We start from the raw sequence: 22,390 nt of genomic DNA, 5'->3' as shown, positions 1-22,390 counted from the left end.
TGGGGAACGTAGCAGAAATTCAAAATTTTTCTACGTGTCACCAAGATCTATCTATGGAGAAACCAGCAACGAGGGGAAGGAGAGTGCATCTACATACCCTTGTAGATCGCTAAGCGGAAGCGTTCAAGTGAACGGGGTTGATGGAGTCGTACTCGTCGTGATCCAAATCACCGATGATCCTAGTGCCGAACGGACGGCACCTCCGTGTTCAACACACGTACAACCCGGTGACGTCTCCTACGCCTTGATCCAGCAAGGGGAGAAGGAGAGGTTGGGGAAGACTCCATCCAGCAGCAGCACGACGGCATGGTGGTGGTGGAGGAGCGCGGGACTCCAGCAGGGCTTCGCTAAGCACTACGAGAGACGAGGAGGGAGAGGGGTAGGACTGCGCCAACTGGGAGAGAATTCGTGTGTTGGGCAACCCTCATACCTCAAGTATATATAGGGGAAGGGGAGGGGCTGCGCCCCCACCTAGGGTTCCCTCCCTAGGGGTGGCGGCAGCCCCTAGATCCCATCTGGGAGGCGGCCACAAGAGGGAGAGGGGGAGGCGCACCTAGGGTGGGCCTTAGGGCCCATCTGCCCTAGGGTTTACCCCCTTCCCCTCTTGGAGGCACCTTGGGCCTTGGTGGGAGGCGCCCCAGCCCACATAGGGGCTGGTCCCTTCCCACTATTCGCCCATGTAGGCCTCCGGGGCTGGTGGCCCCACCTGGTGGACCCCCGGCCCCTTCCGGTGGTCCCGGTACACTATCGGTGATGCCCGGAACACTTCCGGTGGCCAAAACCATACTTCCTATATATCAATCTTTACCTCCAGACCATTCCGGAACTCCTCGTGACGTCCGGGATCTCATCCGGGAATCTGAACAACATTCGGTAACCGCGTACATACTTTCCCTATAACCCTAGCGTCATCAAACCTTAAGTGTGTAGACCCTACGGGTTCGGGAGACATGCAGACATGACCGAGATGACTCTCCGATCAATAACCAACAGTAGGATCTGGATACCCATGTTGGCTCCCACATGTTCCACGATGATCTCATCGGATGAACCACGATGTCAAGGACTTAATCAATCCCGTATACAATTCCCTTTGTCTAGCGGTACGATACTTGCCCGAGATTCGATCGTCGGTATCCCGATACCTTGTTCAATCTTGTTACCGGCAAGTCTCTTTACTCGTTCCGTAACACATCATCCCGTGATCAACTCCTTGATCACATTGTGCACATTATGATGATGTCCTACCGAGTGGGCCCAGAGATACCTCTTCGTTTACACGGAGTGACAAATCCCAGTCTCGATTCGTGCCAACCCATCAGACACTTTCGGAGATACCTGTAGTGTACCTTTATAGCCACCCAGTTACGTTGTGACGTTTGGCACACCCAAAGCACTCCTACGGTATCCGGGAGTTGCACAATCTCATGGTCTAAGGAAATGATACTTGACATTAGAAAAGCTTTAGCATACGAACTACATGATCTTGTGCTAGGCTTAGGATTGGGTCTTGTCCATCACACCATTCTCCTAATGATGTGATCCCGTTATCAACGACGTCCAATGTCCATGGTCAGGAAACCGTAACCATCTATTGATCAACGAGCTAGTCAACTAGAGGCTTACTAGGGACATGGTGTTGTCTATGTATCCACACATGTATCTGAGTTTCCTATCAATACAATTCTAGCATGGATAATAACGATTATCATGAACAAGGAAATATAATAATAACCAATTTATTATTGCCTTTAGGGCATATTTCCAACAGATAGCCCCTGGTGGCTCCGCACTCTCCCGATCCCGGGGTCCGTACATGCCTGGCCGGAAGACGGCCCTCCGTTAAGGCGGAGCAATTCTAACATTCCAACAGGTCATCGAGTGGTTAACCAGTCTCACGCTATATCATGACAGTCAGTTTTCGGCTTTCTCTACTGAGGTGCTCGTCCGGATGAACCAGGGCACAATCGCAGTAGTTCTCCTGGTGCTACCTTAGCCGGTAAAGTGGAACGTAAGGCACCAAAACACAGGAGCCGGGCAAACCCAACATTTGACCAAAGACAATGATTCGGAGCTGATGCATATAGGGCCAAACTCGCGACGCCGAACACTCCCTAAGGTATTCCATCTTTGTGGTATAAACCGGGCCTAAATAATGGCCTTTGTAAGAAGCCCCTTGTGTCCAGGTACGTGCATTGTTCTGGCGTGGCCACATGCCAAGACGTCAGCATCCTTCTCAACGGTGGATATATATCAACAAGAGACAGTAAAAAAGGTTTACGCAGGGTCTTAATCTAAAAAGAATCCTTGGGGTGGATCCCTGCTGCACGTCTGCGCCTGTGTCTCCGTTGTGCCGTATCCTGGACGGGTGTAGCACGATGATCGTCTGTAAAAGAGAGGAATTTAGGTGAAAAATTTGTCGTGCAAAAAGGATAGTTTTTAAAGAAACCATGTATAATTCAAGATGAGAAGAAATCGCCACTTGTCTGCGCGCGTTGAGCCCCTTGTATTGACAAATAGGGGTGTGACCATTTATTCGATATAAATAGCGGCGCCGGACTTGATTAGTTGTGTCTGAGGTCTTGACGACCTATTGGATGCTTTCGCTAGTCCGGGCGCCTTTAGTGTGCGACTGCCAAGTCAACCGCACTCTCTTCGGCGCGCAGAGATCGCTTGATATTTCCTTTCACTGAAATGATGCCACGTGGACCGGGCATCTTGAGTGTGAGGGAGGCGTAGTGTGGTATTGCATTAAAGCGAGCGAAAGCTTCGCGTCCGAGCAGTGCTTGATAGCCACTTTGGAACGGAGCGATGTGGAAGGTTAAATGCTCGCGACGGAAGTTATCGGGGGAGCCGAATATAACTTGTAGTAGGAGGGAGCCCATACAACGAGCCCCTGGGCCCGACGTTACTCCTTTAATGGTAGTATTGCTATGGCAAATTTTTGTTGGGTCTAACCCCATCTCACGGATTGTATCCTGATATATTAGGTTTAGACTGCTGCCACCGTCCATCAAGACTCGTGTGAAGTGATATCCACCAATTACTGGGTCTAATACCAGGGCAGCCCATCCTGCGTGTCGGATACTTGCTGAGTAATCACGATGGTCGAAAGTGATCAATTGAGACGACCAGTGGCAGGACTTCGCGGTGACAGGCACTTGGGTATATTTTCCTGGGAGTGCCGCGTTGTTTTTTCCCTTGATCACGTGTAACACGTTTACTGTTTTGACTTCTGGTGGAATTTTTTTTGTTCCCCAGTGTCTTTCTTGGGAGGCTCGTCCTCGTCTTCACTTGGTGTATCCTCCCCCTTGTGTACGGCGTTGAGCTTGCCGGGCTGCTTGAAGACCCAACATTCTCTGTGGGTATGATTAGCCGGTTTACCAGGGGTACTATGGATCTGACATACTTGGTCCAGAATTTTGTTGAGGCTGGACAATTCATCCCTGGTGCCTTTAGAGGGCGGCTTTTGCTGACCTGGCCGAGAGCTTTTGAATCCGGCGTTTACTGTCGTGCCCTTCATGTTGTCTTCTTTATTCCGGTGTTTGTTATTGTTGTTGCGCCGTGATTTCCCGTTTCCATCTCTAACTTCAGATGTACTGGGGTCGCTGGTGCTGCATCTGGCTAGCCAGCTGTCCTCACCCGCGCAAAAGCGAGTCATGAGGCTTGTTAATGCGGCCATCGTTCTCGGCTTATTTTGGCCGAGGTGTCTGGCGAGCCATTCATCACGGACGCTATGCTTAAAAGCTGCCAAGGCTTCGGCGTCTGGACAGTCGACAATCTGGTTCTTTTTAGTAAGAAACCTGTTCCAAAGCTTTCGGGCTGACTCTCCGGGCTGTTGAGTTATATGACTCAAATCGTCCGCATCCGGAGGTCGGACACAAGTCCCTTGAAAATTTGCCCGAAAGGCGTCTTCGAGCTCTTCCCAACTTCCAATGGAGCTTTCGGGGAGGCCTTTAAGCCAGTGACAAGCTGGCCCTTTGAGCTTGAGGGGTAAGTACTTGATGGCGTGGAGATCATCTCCTCGAGCCATATAGATATGAAGGATGTAGTCCTCAATCCAGACCCCAGGGTCTGTTGTTCCGTCGTATGCCTCTATGTTTACGGGTTTGAATCCCTCTGGAAATTCATGGTCCAGCACCTCATCGGTGAAATATAGGGGGTGTGCGGCACCCCTGTAGCTGGGTGTACCGCGTTGTTCGGATGTTTGTTGTGTTGCATTGTATGCTGGGGCACGCTTGCATGGTCCATAGATGGATCTTGTTGCGCCGTCCTTTGGGTGCGAGCCCTCGCATGGGTCACATGTTGTATTGTGAGTGGCGTTGTATGCCACTCTGTGTTGGTAGAGGGGTCGTCTATCCGGCTAGGTGGCTGCTTTGATATTTGGTTGTGGGGGGTCTGAGGCCTCCTCATCGAATTCAGGTAGCAGCTTCCGCTTTGGGTAGCTCTTGGAGGGGCGATTGTCGCCGTACCTCGCTGCTGTGTTGAGTATTTTACTCCATCTGATTTGGAGTGTGTCTTGCGCAGCCTTGAGCCTTTGCTTCTGCTTTTTAAGACTTCTCGCAGTGGCAATAAGCCTTTTACGGGCATTCTGCTGCTCCGGGTGCCTGTCCGGCGTTATATCGTCCGGACTATTATCCTTGATAGAATTTGTTTGTTCGGTTTGATTATCCGGATTGCCGTTGTCCGGCAGCGGTTCGCCCTACTCCAGCGCTGGGTCTGTGTGATCGTTATTTCTGTCGAGGCGGGATTTGGGGCGGTGCTTGCGTCGCCGCCTTGACTGCTTCTCGAGGGAACAAGCCTTCGGTGCGTCCTTCCGCTCCTCGTCATCATCTTTTGGTGCGTCCACCATGTATACATCATATGGTGAGGTGGGCGGTGGTTCTTCTTCGCCTCCCGCATCGTTGTCCATACCGTCGATGTTTTCAGAGTCGAAGTCGAGCATGTTGGTTAAATCGTCGACAGTGGCTACAAAGTGGGTGGTGGGTGGGCTTTGAATTTCTTCATCGTCCGTATCCCAACCTTGCTGACCGTAGTCCGGCCAGGGCTCTCCTGATAAAGAGAGAGACTTTAGTGTCTTCAGAATATCGCCGAAAGGCGAGTGCTGAAAGACGTCCGCGGCGGTAAACTCCATGATCGGCGCCCAATCGGATTCGATCGGCAGGGGCACGGAGGGTTCGGAGTCCGGGGAGGAGTCCGGCTCCTTGGAGTCACGAGTCTCGCGGAGTCTGTGTAACACCCCGGATGTAACTTTCCCAATTTGTACTCCAACTCTTGCCGTTTCCGGCGTTAAGTTATTTTATTTTCTCGGGTTCGGGTTTTTGTCTCCGTGTGTTGTTGTCATTGTCATGCATCTCATATCATGTCATCATGTGCATTGCATTTGCACACGTGTTTGTCTCATGCATTCGAGCATTTTCCCCGTTGTCCGTTTTGCATTCCAGCGCTTCGTTCTCCTCCGATGGTCATTTCTACCTTTCTTTCGTGTGTGGGGATTAAACATTTCCAGATTGGACCGAGACTTGCCAAGCGGCCTTGATTTACTACCGGTAGACCGCCTATCAAGTTTCGTATCATTTGGACTTCGTTTGATACTCCAACGGTTAACCGAGGGACCGAAAAGGCCTCGTGTGTGTTGCAGCCCAACACCCCTTCAATTTGGCCCAAAACCCACCTAAGCCTTCTCCATCATCTAGAGCGTTCGATCACGATCGCGTGGCTGAAAACCGCACCTCATTTGGACTCTCCTAGCTCCCTCTATGCCTATAAATAGGTCCTCCTCGAAAATCTCGCATCCCCCTCCCCGAAACCCTAAATATCGCCTCCGCGCCAGCCGGACATTGTCCGCACGGACCAGACGCGTCCGCGCTGCCACCGCCACCCAATCCTGTGCCGCCACGTGGCATCTCCGCCGCCAGCCGCCGCCGCGGCCCGGCGAGCCCGCAGCGGGCCCGCCCGGCCCATCGCCGCCTGCGCCTCCCCGCGCTCCCCGCCGCCCACGCGCCGCCCCGCCGCCTTCGCGCGCCGCCGTGCCATCTCGCCGGCGCCGCACCGGGCCACCGCAGCCACCGCCGACCCCGGCCGCCGCGCGTCGCCTCCGACCGGCCGCCGCCATCCCCGACCTCGTCTCCGGCCAGATCCGGTCGCGGGAGAGTCGGATCCGCCGCCGCCGACCCCGGCCGCCGCCGTCTTCATCGTCCCCGGCGAATCCACCGCCGCCTCGGTTCGTGCGCCGGGTCAAACCCTAGATCCGCGCGGGGTAAATTTCTTCTAAGTCCTCAGAATTGTAGATCCAAGTGCTCCAGTTCATAGCCTTGTAACTTTGCATCCGTAGCTCCGATTCATGCATATAGCATATCAAAATGTTCATCTCAGAGAGTACATCATTTCATTACATTGCATCATTTTCATTTGAGTTCATCTTGATGCCCGAAATGTTGTTAGAAGAGGGCTACTTGAGTTAATTGTCAGATCTGCTACTCCATTTAGAGTTTTGTCGTTTTGCCATGATTATTGTGTGCATGCTATGCCCTGATGTTTTACATATGTTTTGTTAAGGGTTTTGTCATCTTTCCAGAGGTGCAACCCATGTATTTTTGTGATGAGTATGGTGACTAGTGCAAGCTTGCAAAGTGAGGCACTCGGTAATTCTGTTTTCAGGGACTTAGCAATTCCACTAAGTCCTTGAGCTGTTTATCTCATATGGCCATATGTTCATGTTGTTTTGTAGTGATCCGTGCCTCTTTTGAGGATGATCAGTAAGGATGTTTTGTTAATCTTGTAGTGCTCTATCCATCCATGTCTTTGTTTGCAATTATGGAGCACCCTATCTTGAGTCAATCGAGCTCTACTTTTGCTACTTTGTGAATCTGGGCAGATTGTCAACTTATTTGCAATTTTGCCGATGATGTTGTAGTTGATCCGTGCATGCTATGCTATTGTTCTTGCCATGTCTAGCTTGAATTTTGTGTGTTCTTGATAGATGTATGCTTATCTTTTCATTACTTGCACCGTAGTGAGTGCATCGAGCTCGTAAACATGCCTACTTGAGTTATGTTTCAACATGTGCCAGTTTTCATTAAGTATGAAAACTGATTATGTTTTTGCTATGTTCACGTGCTTGTTAGTATATTTTCTGATCCCTTTTGGCTCAAGGTCACTAAGGGACTTTTGTTAAGCTATTTGAGTAGCTCCATGCCATGTTTTACTTTGCCATGTTCAGGTCCTGTAGCATGTAGTTTTGATGCTCCGAAGAGAGCTACCTGATCTGAAATTCCAGACAAGTGTTAATTTCACTAAGTCTGAAATTTGTTTGCCATATGCATTTTTGCCATGCTTGTTTGAACCTGTTAATGGATGAATTGGCCGTAGCTCAGTGCTAGACTTTTGTTAAGCATCTTGAATGCATCCCTGCCATGTATTTTTATGCCATGTTTGGGTGCTGTAGCATGTTCATCTCATTGCATTTAGATGGCTACTTGCTGTTAATCGCAGACCGGTGTCATTTTTGAATCGCTTGCCATTTCCAAACCGTAACTCCGATTCCGGTGTTCTTTATATCGTTTTCAAGCGATTTCATCTCATATTTCCAGAGGAATGCTTGGATTTCCAAGTTGAGGCCAGGTTCTTGCATTTCCTGTCATATCTTGCATTTTGCATCCCGCATAACATATCATCATTGCATCATATTATTTGAGTCTTGCACGTGGTTGATTGTGTCCTTGTTGCTTGTTTGTCTTGTTTGGGTAGAGCCGAGAGACGAGTTCGCTAACGAGGAGCCCGTTGAGTTTGCTTTCGAGGATCCAGTCAACTCTGACAACTGTGCAGGCAAGATGATCATACCCTCAAAATCACTACTATCTTTGATATGCTAGTTTGCTCGCTCTTTTGCTATGCCATTGCTATGATGCCTACCACTTGCTTTCAAGCCTCCCAAATTGCCATGTCAAACCTCTAACCCACCATGTCCTAGCAAACCGTTGATTGGCTATGTTACCGCTTTGCTCAGCCCCTCTTATAGCGTTGCTAGTTGCAGGTGAAGATCGGGGGTCGTTTCTTGTTGGAACATTTATTTACTTGTTGGGACATCATTATATTGCTATGTTATCTTAATGCATCTATATACTTGGTAAAGGGTGGAAGGCTCGGCCTCTCGCCTAGTGTTTTGTTCCACTCTTGCCGCCCTAGTTTCCGTCATATCGGTGTTATGTTCCCGGATTTTGCGTTCCTTACGCGGTTGGGTTATAATGGGAACCCCTTAATAGTTCGCCTTGATTAAAGCTTTTCCAGCAATGCCCAACCTTGGTCTTACCATTTGCCACCTAGCCTCTTTTTCCCTTGGGTTTCCGGAGCCCGAGGGTCATCTTATTTTAACCCCCCCCCCCCGGGCCAGTGCTCCTCTGAGTGTTGGTCCAAACTAGAGTCTTGTGCAGCGCCCCCTCGGGGAAACTCGAGGTTTGGTTTTAGTTGTATGGAGCGCTCATCTGAGTGTGCCCTGAGAAAGAGATATGTGCAGCTCCTATCGGGATTTGTCGGCACATTCGGGTGGTGTTGCTGGTCTTGTTTTAATCTGTCGAAGTGTCTTGAAGAACCGAGATACTGAGTCTGATCGAAACGTCTTGGGAGGAGGTCTATTCCTTCGTTGACCGTGAGAGCTTGTCATGGGCTAAGTTGGGACTCCCCTGCAGGGATTTGAACTTTCAAAAGCCGTGCCCGCGGTTATGGGCAGATGGGAATTTGTTAATGTCCGGTTGTAGATAACTTGAACCTTAATTTAATTAAAATGAATCAACTGAGTGTGTTACCGTGATGGCCTCTTCTCGGCGGAGTCCGGGAAGCGGACACGGTGTTGAAGTAATGTTTGCGCAGGTGGTTCTTTAGTTTCTCCCTCGCGCTTTGCCTCCTCTTCTCGCTCTCTTTTGCGAATAGGTTAGCCACCATATTTGCTAGTCGCTTGCTGCAGCTCCACCTATACTTTACCTTGCCTTACCTATAAGCTTAAATAGTCTTGATCGCGAGGGTGCGAGATTGCAGAGTCCCTGTGGCTCACAGATTACTATTACACCAGATGCAGGGCCTGATGATTCCGCTCCAAGAGACGTGTTTGAGCTCAAGTGGGAGTTCGACGAAGACTCTCAACGTTACTATGTTTCCTTTCCTGATGATCAGTAGTGGTGCCCAGTTGGGGGTGATCGGGACCATTGTCGCATGTTGGGTTCTCTTTTACTTTGGCGCCGTAGTCGGGCCATGAGTGTTTGGATGATGTAATGTTATTTATGTACTTGATTGACGTGGCGAGTGTAAGCCAACTATGTTATCTCCCCTTTATTATTTATATTACATGGGATGTTGTGAAGATTGCCTAACTTGCGACATATGCCTTCAATGCGATTATGCCTCTAAGTCGTGCCTCGACACGTGGGAGATATAGTCGCATCGAGGGCATGACAGTCTGGGGCTGGTGTTTGGCTCGATCGCCGTTGGAATTGCAGCCCCCGAGGCGGCGTCCAACCACCGATCCTCGATCGACGCAGTCGGCTCCGAATTAAGGGTCGAAGCCGATGCGGGTGCGGCCTCCAGGGCACTGTTCGGCGGCAGAGCTAGATCATGCTCGTCGTGACAGTGCGGCGCACTCGGCAGTGGCTCGAATCCGTCGAAGATCAAGTTCCCGCGGATGTCAGCCGTGTAGTTTAAACTTCCAAATCTGACCTGGCGGCCAGGGGCATAGCTTTCGATCTGCTCCAGATGGCCAAGTGAATTGGCCCGCAGTGTAAACCCACCGAAGAAAGAGATCTGTCCGGGGAGATAAGTTTCACCCTGGACCGCATCACTATTGATGATAGTAGGAGCCATCAAGCCTGACGGCGAGGACACAGAGGAACTCTCAATGAAAGCACCAATGTCGGTGTCAAAACCGGCGAATGTCGGGTAGGGGGTCCCGAACTGTGCGTCTAGGCCGGATGGTAACAGGAGGCAAGGGACACGAAGTTTTACCCAGGTTCGGGCCCTCTTGATGAAGGTAAAACCCTACGTCCTGCTTGATTAATATTGATGATATGGGTAGTACAAGAGTAGATCTACCGCGAGATCGGAGAGGCTAAACCCTAGAAGCTAGCCTATGGTATGATTGTTGTTTTGTATGTTGTCCTACGGACTAAAACCCTCCGGCTTATATAGACACCGGAGAGGGTTAGGGTTACACAAAGTCGGTTACAATGGTAGGAGATCTACATATCCGTATCGCCAAGCTTGCCTTCCACGCCAAGGAAAGTCCCTTCCGGACACGGGACGAAGTCTTCAATCTTGTATCTTCATACTCCAGGAGTCCGGCTGAAGGTATAGTCCGGCCATCCGGACACCCCCTAATCCAGGACTCCCTCACCTTGGCCGGCCCTATCATCTATAAGAGTATGCATCTTAATAATACGGAACTGAGAAACCGAACATAGCTAACCGGTTCATACGGTTTTTTTCATGCCATGTTATGAAAAATCCAAAATTTGCAAGTGCCTAGAGTATTTCATCTTCGATTTATAAAATTCAGATTTTAATGAATTTTCTTGGCATTTTATTTGAATTTATTGTTCATAGGGGGGGGGGCGTATGAGCTTGGGATCCGAGTTGGATTTTTGGTAATGGGACATAAACAATTTCTGAAAATGATCCTTTTCTTACTATTATAATCTTGTCCATCATACCTCATGGAACACACCGCGTGGGTAATCGTCGATCTGTCAATGGGGATTGGTGAAACCTTCCCCGCTTAGAGCGCCCGGTTTGAGCACGCAAAATTTAGACCACTTCAAGCAAGGTCAAGCCATGTCATCTATAAGAGAGTGTGTGTGTGTGTGTTAATGGTACGGAATCGAGAAACCGAACATAGCTAACCGGTTCATACATATATTTTTTTCATGCCCGGTATGGAAATCCAAAATAAAACATACTGTACGCCAGATTTACTAGATGAACAGATACAGCACTCGATCTTAGCCAAAACGGTATCAACACATTTTTTTAGACATGCTAGAAATGTATCAACACATTTTTTTTTTTCGAGGCAAAGAAATGTATCAACACATGACCCGGTTTATTCGGTTCAGAAAATAAACCAACACAGCCCAGCCTTCCAGTTCCTACTTTTGTTTTCTGTTCTGTGCGCGGCCCAGCGGCCCAGCTCCCCTCGCGAGCCCCCGACCGGCTCTCCCCTCACGAGCCCGGCCTCGCCGGCGGCGGCGCGCTCACTGGCCTGCCGTCGCTCCATCACCGCCTCGCCTCCAGCTTCGCCCCGCCATCAGGCGCCTGGCCTGCTCCCCTCCTCTGAAGTCCGCCCCCCTCGCCCGCCCCCGGCTCCCCGACGCCCAACGACCGCCGGCGCTCCCCACTCCCTGCCCCGCCCAGCAAAGCTACAGGTAATAAATCGACCGCCACCACCCCTGACCGGTGAATCGCTGACTGCTGTCGATGCGCTCAAGCATATCCCGGTTGGTATCGATGGCGCTTGCTAATTTGGCCTGTCTTCTGCGGATTGTGTGGAGTTTTTAGGGGCATTTCTCGACCTGCGGCTAATCTTTCAGGAACCACGAAATTTTGTTGCTGTTGTGCATTACATGAATGTGCAGTTCTAGGTGGATTACGGCTAGTCTTCAACAGCCACCAAGAAACAAGTCTTTGTCATGCACGCACGCACGCTTCCTGCTTGCAGTTATGCCGCATAGGTCACAGAGAAGCGAAACTGAAAACCAATTGTGCTGTTATATGCATAAAAGGCGTGGCGGTCATGCTGAGGCGAGTGCTCTCCGGTGCCTTCTCCTGCGAAGTCGTGCCCTGTGATGTGGGGCCAGGCGGCATGCTTTGCTCTTAGGCACAGCTCTCTACTTATGCCGTCGCAATTCGCTTGGTTTTGTTTCTGTGGTGTTTAAACCGGGAGCTCTGCTTGATAGCACCATGGTACTCTATCGTGTTATAAGAGTTATTGACTCTTGGCAGAGACCTACTCATCACATGGGAATTATTTCTCAAGGACCGAAAATCCACATTTAGAGAGTATAATCGGTATGAAGAATCTTAGCCATCAAGTAGGCAAACAGAGTTCAAAGTGTTGTTGCCTCAGGTTTTGAATTCCTGCCAACTCTGGTTCAGAGAGTATACCGAAACTTGACTTATTTACCTAAATGAACTGACAGAATTGACCGAATGTTCAGGCCTACTCATATATATGTATAACACCGTAACCAGTTCTGCAATTCATAGGCTAATTAATACTTCGTAATTTCTGTTGATCTTTTCCTTCTTTTTACTATGCTCAGTTCAGGCATCAATCTTTGGAGTCTTCTGGTATCATACACGTTCCTACCGCATATTATTCCCTCTTATGTTTCGAATAATTCCACTCGTAGGCACCTACCCGTTCACAAAAAACGCTGCATCGAAACCCTCCTCACTTTTCTCCTTTCCTGCAGGTGAACGCGATGCTGCGCAGCTTCCCCCAGGCCCGTCGGCTTCTCAAGTAAGCGAGCACGACGAGCTTCCCATAGCTGGCTCATCCTCTCTACAGTTCTCTTTGGCTTGTCAACCGATTGATTCTTGGTGATGTCTCTGTTCTTGTTGATTTGTGGGGTTCAGGAGGCTGGGTTTTGAGAAGGGGGACGCCTACTTCTTTAAGCAGATGGGCAAGGGCATGCTATGCACATACGCGCTTTTTGGCGCTGCGTGGTTCTGGAATGAGACATCGCCGCTTGGCTGGTGGACGCTCAAGCCACGGCCCAAGGTATGGCTGGTGGTGACCTTTAATTTATTTCTTGGATGGGGCAGACATGAATTGCTGAGGCCTTTTGTTTTGCTGTAAGATATGTGTTCAGTACAAATAAGTTCATCCTGCTGTATGTTCTGTTTCTGGAACTATGGTTCAGAGCTGCCAATAGATACTGTCCATATAGTGCATACTGTGACTTGAGACATTAATTGATCCAGCAGTGTCCATTCTATAATTTCGTTGTATGCGACGCTTGCATAATTGCAGCAGTATACATAGACTAAAACTGATTTGCATCCGTGAACTGCCATAACCGGTTGCTAATTAAAGCATAGGCAGCAGCATATTAGACGCTTGTATTATGCTTACGAGATGCAACTCAGACAACCTTTATATGGGGATTATATTTTGTCTGCAAATATTTCATATGTCTCGTTAGGATTTACTGAAATAGTTCACATTTTCGGTCGTCCAATATCATCAACTAATAAGCACTCCTTAAATGTCACGTTGAACACTGAAAACTTGAGACAATATGAAAAGGTGCTTAAGTCTATCGGGTTATATTATGCGACACCAAATGTGGCACGCTTGGCGCCATATGATTATCCATAGTGATCACTCAGAGGAGGTGAATCTCTATTCCGCAAGATTGTTCAAAACCGCACGGAGCGCTCTTTTTCGCCAATGCTAATCTTCCTTTAACCTGAGTGTTCAATTTATATACTGTTGCTCAAAGCTCTGTCGAAATCATTTGCCAGGAAGAGAAGGAGATGGCGCATCTGTATGAGCGCAGGGAGTTCCCGTACCCGGGCGACGAGGAGGCGGTGGAGGAGTTCATAAAGAGCGGGGGTGCCCTGGGCACGACGATCGGGCCCAAGGGGTTTGCCGACGCCAACATGGACTCGGACAACATGCAGAAGCAGCTGCAGTCCAAGAAGTTCGACCAGGAGGCGCGGAAGCTGTGGTTCCGTATGCGCAACGAGGTGGTGCAGGAGCTCCAGGAGAAGGGGTTCGACGTCGAATGAAGATTAGTTTTATTCCCATGAAAGAAATGGGGGAAGGCATCGGCTTGATTAAGTATTTTGCATTGATAAGAGTAGAAGAAACATTTTCCTGGGATAAAGTTAGATGTATCTTTTGTCTGGCCTTTTGGTTGATCTCACTTCTCCAGCAAAGCTACAGGGGAAGGGGGGAGAAAAGATGAGAGATTTCTGGAAGAACCTCAACCATCGATCCATTCCTCCTCACAGTATATACACCTTCCATTTACATTTTGACCCTTCACACTTCCCTGTTTTGCAACTCACACCCTACAACACTCCTGTAACTCACACCCTACAACACTCCCCCTCAAGATGGGGCGAAAACGTCTAAGAGCCCCATCTTGTCACACAATTTTGAGAATGATACAACACTCACACCCTTTGTTAATGCATCAGCAAGTTGATCCCCACTTTTAACAAAGCCTACTTCAAGTACTCCCTCATCAAGTTTCTCCTTAATAAAATGCCTATCAATTTCGATATGTTTTGTTCTATCATGGTGAACCGGATTGTTTATGATGTTAATTGCGGCCTGATTATCACAATGAAGTTTAAGTGGTCCTCCTTTGAACAACCGAAGTTCAATTAACAATAATCGAAGCCACAACAACTCACATAGGCCCGCAGCCATGGATCGCAATTCTGCTTCTGCTGTGGACCTGGCGACAACACTTTGCTTCTTACTCCTCCAACTGACTAAATTTCCTCCCACAAAGATGCAATAACCTGAAGTGGATCTCCTATCATCCAGGCACCCAGCCCAATCAGCGTCTGTGTATCCCTCAACTTCTAGATGACCATGATATGAAAGAAGAATTCCTTTTCCAGGACACCCTTTGAGGTATCTCAAAATTCTATTTACTGCATCTAGATGACTTGATCGAGGATCATGCATATATCTACTCACCAGACTAACTGCATATGCAATGTCTGGTCTAGTGTGGGATAGATAAATTAAACGCCCTACAAGTCTCTGATATCTCCCCCTATCAACAGGTTCTCCTGAATTTGCTGTAATACGAAGGTTCATTTCAATTGGTGTGGCAGCAGGTTTACTTTCAAGCATCCCAGTTTCAGTGAGAAGATCAAGCACATATTTTCTTTGAGAGAGATAGATACCTTCAGCCCCATAAGCTACTTCGATTCCCAAGAAGAAGTGAAGAAACCCGAGGTCTTTGACCTCAAATGACTTCGCCAACATCTTCTTCACATTCCTTATCTCCTCATCATCATTACCTGTAATCACAATGTCATCAACATATACCACCAATATGACAGTTTTGTTTTGGTGATGCTTAAAGAAAAGGCTGTGGTCGGCATTGCTCTGTTTAAAGCCCAAGGAGCAGACTTCTTTGCAAAATCTTCCAAACCAAGCCCTTGGTGACTGTTTAAGTCCATAAAGTGATTTCTTCAATCTGCACACTTTACCCTCTGTCTCAGGCCCATTAAACCCTGGTGGAATCTCCATATAAACTTCTTCCTGTAGATCTCCATGAAGGAATGCATTCTTCACATCTAGTTGGAACAACTTCCACTTGTTATTCGCTGCCACCGAGATTAAAGCTCTAATGGTGTTCATCTTTGCAACCGGGGCGAAGGTTTCATCATAGTCCAGCCCATACGTTTGGCTATAACCTTTCGCCACAAGTCTTGCCTTGTATCTCTCTACTTTGCCTTCTGGTGTATGTTTTATGGTGAACACCCATTTGCATCCTACTACCTTCTTGTTATTGGGAAGTGGTGTAACTACCCATGTATTATTCTTGTCGAGAGCAGCCATCTCCTCTAGCATAGCTGCCCTCCACTTTGGGTTTAATTTTGCCTCCTGCCAATCCCGTGGCAAAGGTTCTGCAGCATCCAGTGCTGCGATAAAAGACTTGTAAGAAGGACCGACAATATCATACGAGACATAGTTGGAGACCATATAAGGATCCAATTTAGAGGGCAATTTTCTGGCATTAGACCGTGGCTGCTTTCTGTGAGCTATCGGAACATCAAGGTCATGATATTGAGAAGAGATGTTACCACTGTCCGAGGAAGATCTGGTGTCATTAGTTTGACCTTGCGTATCATCCTGGTGGTCAGCCTCCTGCTCTTGCTCCCGGTGTTGTCCATAAGCCTCTGGTTCGGGTTCCAGCACTTGCATTTGCTCCTCTGTGGTACGTTGTCTTCGTGTATACACCTGAATCTCCCTTTCCTCATTTGGTCTTGGCCACCGGAGTGCTTCATTCGATGTATCATACGGCTCCCCCTGTCTTTGTTCTTGTCTTGTTTCTGCTGGAATTACCCCAATTATCATCTTTCCTGATGTTTCATCATCTTCTTCTTTCTCACAATTCACACTAGAAGTTTCATTAGTAAACAAATCAGGGAACACATCGGTTAAATCTGTTGGCTCACCATAAAATGGTTCTTGCTCTCTAAATACCACATCCATACTCACAAACATTCTCCTCTCAGATGGACACCAACATCTATAACCCTTCTGTGTACCGGAATAGCCTACAAATACACACTTTAATGCCTTTGGATCTAGTTTGCCAACCGATGGTCTATAATCCTTCACAAAACAAACACAACCAAAGACCTTAGGAGGAACTACATATTTTGTTTCACCTGTAAGACACTCCATTGGTGTTTTATAACCAAGTACCCTGGATGGCATTCTATTCATTAAGTAGGCAGCTGTCATTATGGCCTCACCCCACAAAAACTTAGGAACATTCATAGATGTCATTATGCAACGAGTGATTTCTAGAAGATGTCTATTCTTCCTCTCTGCCAAACCATTCTGCTCCGAAGTACCTGGACAAGTTGTCTGATGAATAATCCCAAAACTTGAAAAGTACTCATCAAATTCCTTGTTCACATACTCCGTGCCATTGTCAGTGCGAAATATTTTCATACATGCATTATATTGTGTTCTGATCATATTGTGGAAATCAACAAAGCATTCGAACACATCATTCTTGTTCCTCAACACATAAACCCAAGTGACTCTAGTACAACAGTCAATAAAGGTAACAAACGACCGATAACCATTTAAAGATGAAACACCACTAGGACCCCACACATCAGAATGTATAACTTGAAGTGGTGTGTCACTTCTATTATCAGATGATGTGTAAGAGCTACGTGTCTGTTTGCCATATTGACAAGCATCACATACTAGACACCCCTTGCTAACTTTCTTATAGAGATCAGGATAAAGTTGACCGAGAGTGACAAAAGACATATGTCCTAGCCTGCGGTGGTGGAGAAGAAATTCTTCAAGTGGTGAAAGAGGTATAGCAGCTGCTACTACCGCAGGAGACATATTATTATCCAGATAATACAACCCAGCATGCATGCTCCCTGTCCCAAGTCTTCTTCCAGTCCCAAGTTCCTGAAACAAGCACCATGATGGAAAGAAGATGGCAACACAATTTAGCTCTTTTGTAATGCAACTGATGGATAGTAAATTTATTGGGAATGAGGGAACATGCAAAACAGAGGACAAAGATATATCATTGCTGCACACAATTGTTCCTGATCCCATAATGGTTTGGGAGGAGCCATCAGCTAATTTAACGCTTTGCCTTTGTATCTCAGGAGTATAATCAATAAAGCTTTTGTAGGAGCCAGCCATATGTCTAGATGCACCTGAATCTAATAGCCATGGTGCATTGATGGATTTATATTTCATAGTGCGAGAGTTGTTACCACCGAAATTTGCAGAGGCCGTAGAGGCAGATGTGCAGGTGCTTCAGCGGTTGACTTGTCACCTAAATGTAGCTCCTTGAATTGACACCACTTCTCCCAATCCTCAGCAGTCATGTGAACGCTCATGGTTTGAGTGGTATTTTCAGAGATTAGAGATGTGTTCGCTCTACCAGTAGGGCGTGTTCCTCGCCCGCGGCCACCTCGTCCTTCAAACCCACGACCACGCCCTCTTCCCCGCCAGTCCTGCCCTCTTCCTCTACCTGCTCCCATTAATTCAGGGCATGAAGACCTCAAATGTCCTGGTTCACCACACTCAAAGCATTTCCTTTCCACTATGTTTGATACCGGCTTTTGATAATTTCCACCCTCTGTTGCATAGAGTGCTGATCGCCGATGCATGATGCCTTGTGTCACGGAACTGGCTGCCTCTAATTTCAACCTAGTTTCCTCACTGATGATAGCTGAGATTGCCTGCTCGAGTGTAGGCAGCTTTCCACTACCATAGAGTGCAGCCCTCCTGTTTTCAAACTTAGGATGAAGTCCATTTAGGAAGTCCCTTACACGTGTCCTTTCAGTCCATTTGTTAAATTTCTCAATACACTTGCCACACTCCATCTCAACTGGGTCAAAATAGTCAATGTCACTCCACAATCTCTTCAACTCAGACACATACTCCACAACTGATTTATCACCCTGACTCAACCCTTGCAACTCCCTCTGAATTCTACAAGCAAGCATCTCATTGCCGACTCCAGAATATGTGCCTTTCAGCAGCCGCTAAATTTCTGATGCTTCCTTAATCCTTTCCACTTGTTTAGCAATTTTAGGTGAAACTGAACTCAACAGCCATGCTCTCACTAATGCGTTGGTCATCTTCCACTTTTGACCTTCCTTAGAGTTCTCATCTGCTGGTTTTTCAATTGCCCCAAGAATATAGCCCTCTAGCCTTCTTGACACAAGAATAGTCTCCGCATGCTCTGCCCAACTTGCATAGGTTTCAGATCCTTCTAACTTCACCAGGGGCATCTGCAATGGATGGATATCTTCCTTGACCTCTGCCTCTAACTTCGAACTCTCTCCTTGCTTCCCAATAGTCTCAAACAGCAATCTGTACTTCTCGTCCATGGCTCTCAACACCGCTGCAAGCTCTCCTGCCGTGACACCTGTTGGAGCACCATCAGCCATCCTGGCACACCTCTCCTTGGTATATTGCTCTGTTCTTCTTTCCACTCACAGCAGAAACAACCCACAAACAGATTCAGATTCAGGCAACACACCCTTAATCTGTCACTTTGGATCCCCTCTGCCGCTGCTTCAGATTTCAAGCAGCCACACTTCCGCCTCCTGCTGCTACACCCAGCTCTCCCAGCCTGCAGCTCCTGCACGCGCCACAAAGAGGGGCCTCACTCCCAGGTCGCACCACCACTGGCTTCAACTCCGAGCGGCTGCGCCGCCCCACACTCCTGGCGGCAGCCTCCTCTTCTCCCCGCTCCAGTTCACCACCAGCAGCCGATTCAACACCGGCGAGGGTCAAACAGCGCCTCCACCTCCTGCTCTGACACCATTTTGTCTGGCCTTTTGGTTGATCTCACTTCTCCAGCAAAGCTACAGGGGAAGGGGGGAGAAAAGATAAGAGATTTCTGGAAGAACCTCAACCATCGATCCATTCCTCCTCACAGTATATACACCTTCCATTTACATTTTGACCCTTCACACTTCCCTGTTTTGCAACTCACACCCTACAACACTCCTGTAACTCACACCCTACAACAGTATCCAAGTTCAGTGCAAGCCCTTTTTTCTCGGTGGAGATTAAGTAAATCCTGTTGCATCCAGGCTTGTATTCCTTTCCTCTGTCTTTCTTTGGGATTAAATAAGTTGTTTTCCTTGATTAAACAATTAATCATGGATTAATCATATATATTGAGACGCCGGTTTAATAATTTAATTTGTACTTTGCCGATATATCGAGACAGCTGGAGTACTAGGTTCCTGGTGATTAAAGCATAGGCAGCAGCGTGTCATTAGATTAAATCAGATATGGGGTTCTCTAAGCATATGTGGAATGTCAGTTATCATGAGGCGCAGCGGAAGCATATGATAAAGATGAATGCATCCATCTTTTTTCTTTAAACTGTCTGCTGAGCTCATAATGCTTGCATCTGCCTAGTGTTCTGCTCAGTGCGTGTCAGCCTTTTATTTTATCCTCTTTTTTTTTTGGAAAATGACTCGGATCTATCTACTACTTCCTCCGTCCCACAATGTAAGGTCTCTTTTGGTTCATAGGATAGGAATATCATAGGAATAGGAAAATCATAGGAAGTGAAGTGATGTCACTTGATTAATAGGATAGGATTTTTTCCATTGAGTCTAGGCTAACTTTTTTTCCCTTTTGAAATGTGAAGAATTGATTCCTATCCTATATAGGAATAGGAATCCATTCCTACAAACCAAAGGGCTACATAGAAATTTTTCTTACAAAAATCGTATCCTCTGGAAATCTTACAAGATTTCTTCAAACCAAAGGAGGCCTAAGACCATTTTTAACATATCACCGAGTATTAATGTTCACAAGAAACACAAACCACCCCAAACATAATAAAAATTATAAAGTTCACCAGAAACACAAACCACCCTAAACATAATAAAAATTACATCAAACTTTTAAGGGCAAGTGTCGCACGGTTGATAAATGAGATTTGGACCAAGCACGGCACGACGACGCCAACATTATTTTTCTTCCACATCAATCCTTTTCATTCAGTTACGCTGCGTTGGGATTGACAATGGGAAGTGGTTAGGGGAACAGAGATAGTTTCGCTGGCAGATTTCTTAGTGACAAGGAGTGACCATTAAGTAACCAAGTGTGGGAGGTTGGGTCAGGAGGAGCAGAGCAGATCACATGACCAGTGTTCTTCAGTGCATCTTTGTTTCCACACGAAACACATTTCGCGCACATCCATGCTTGTCATCGGGATGTGCGTTTATTTATTTATTTATGATTTGATGATCCTCATTTATAGCTGAAACTAAAACTCCAAACTCATGAACTAAACGAGTAGCACATGACTCGGTTCGCTATTTTGACGAGCCAAGCCGAGCGGGGCTAGTCTTGCTTCTTATCATAAAGAGCTCTAGCGAGTCGAATCCAGCTGACTCAAATTCCAGGCCTATTGTCACTGGTTGTTGCTTGTTGCGACTGCCTTATTTTGATATTTGTTCACGCACACACACGTGACGGTGTACCCTCGGCGTCAGGGTAATATACCGCAACTCACGCCGAAGGAGACCCGACCGAAAGCGCGGTATGCAGGCAATCTGGTGGGCACTTTTGTAAACCCAAACCCCCACACGCCTAGGAGGGACCCCGTCTGGACGCGCGGCGGCTATGGGCTGCCCTAGTTTGACTTGATTGCCCCTAGGGCCTCGTGGCTCGCTGCCCTCCAAGAAAAATAATGAACGAAAAACGAGAAGAAAGATACAAGGGAGAGAGATAAAAAGTAGATGAACACGAAAAAGTAGTAGATTGATTTGTTCGATTGTGTGTTGTTCAATCGGTCGTCATCCCTTACATATATAAGAGGCTGCTGGACTTCCCGTGCAAGGAAAAAGCTTGGATTTACGTTCAAAACCCTAGTCAAATTCGGATTGTTTTGTCCGAACTTTTCAAAATTGTTGGGTCTAAAACTAGTTGCACCTTGCAGGTTGTTTTTGAGATGGTAATTGATCTCGGATGGAAACGAGCCCAAAAGTAATTTCGATCATTTCGACGAGACGAACAACTTTTATGTTGAACTTTTTTTTTGATTTAATGCTATCTTGAGGTGTATTTGGTTTGTTTTCTGAACTCTGCAGCAGAGAAATCAGAAATCCGGATGATTATCCCCGGAGTGTTCGACCATCTATTGCAGCCGCGCATTTTCGACTCTAACTTTTGCATGTGACCTTGAATTAAGATGATTTTTATATCAAAAACGACCGTTTCGATGAGAAGAAAACATAGATTTTTTTCTTTCATATGAGGCTGCCTTGGAGGCGTTATTGGTTGAACAGTACTCTAAGTGCTAAAATCTTATTACTTTGAGCACAGTTTCGGCCATTAATGACCCAAACATTTCCTCTTTTGGTTTATATGATAGGATTATCGTAGGAATAGGAATTTTGTAGGAAATGAGATCACATGTATCTCAAATCTTATGAGTAGGAATAGGAAACGAGATGTCACTTGGTTGACACCAAAGAAATTTTTCCATTGAGTCTAGGCTCATTTTTATTTTCCTATGAAATGTGGAGGATAGACACCAATCCTATGTAGGAATAGGAATCTATATTCCTATGAACCAAAGGATTCTAAACGAAAAAATCCTATAAGAATCCTATCCTCGAGAATTCCTATGAAATTCCTTCAAACCAAAGAAGGTCTAAAGTTTTTCATTTTGACGATACAGAACTTTCACATGTTGAAAACTTTTTCATTTGAGGTCCTCTTAATTAAAATTTTGTCCATGCCAAAATCTGATGTCAACAATATCCCCACCACCCACACAGACACACACTTTTTTCTGTTTTTATTTTGTTTTTCATTTCACTTTGCTCAATTGCTTTCGTTCGCATCGTGGCACGGGCTGGGGTAGGTGACTGTCCACGATCATCAGAAAAGGCCTACAAAGCCCAGCTGTCCTCTGTCGACTGGGCCGTTTGTTTAGTACTAACTACTTACTAGTAATTAACTATAGGAACGAGCGAGGGTTTGCAGCGTCGTCGTCGCCAGGAATTTTTTGGTCCCCTCGCCTCCGGCTGCCATCTTGACATCTAGAGATGGGGAACCTCGCATCTTTAGAATACTACGGTCTTCGTCATCGTCTAGTGATCATCGTATTTTGTCGTTCTT

At 47.1% G+C, this 22,390-nt stretch overlaps 1 protein-coding gene across 1 annotated transcript; it reads left to right on the top strand.

The window, feature by feature from the left end:
- The first annotated feature begins 11,143 nt into the window (after positions 1 to 11,143).
- On the top strand, positions 11,144 to 13,980 carry LOC123101979 (uncharacterized). Its single transcript, XM_044523229.1, has 4 exons — positions 11,144 to 11,408; positions 12,459 to 12,505; positions 12,622 to 12,766; positions 13,513 to 13,980. Exons 2-4 carry the CDS (start codon positions 12,468 to 12,470, stop codon positions 13,777 to 13,779), a joined length of 450 nt encoding a protein of 149 aa, XP_044379164.1. The 5' UTR covers positions 11,144 to 11,408; positions 12,459 to 12,467; the 3' UTR covers positions 13,780 to 13,980.
- The last annotated feature ends 8,410 nt before the right edge of the window (positions 13,981 to 22,390 follow it).

The sequence above is a fragment of the Triticum aestivum genome, chromosome 5A (genome assembly GCF_018294505.1).
Source record: "Triticum aestivum cultivar Chinese Spring chromosome 5A, IWGSC CS RefSeq v2.1, whole genome shotgun sequence".
Classification (NCBI taxonomy): Eukaryota; Viridiplantae; Streptophyta; class Magnoliopsida; order Poales; family Poaceae; genus Triticum; species Triticum aestivum.
The sequence above is the reverse complement of the archived record's forward strand: the minus strand, read 5'-3'. Positions and strand labels throughout refer to the sequence as shown.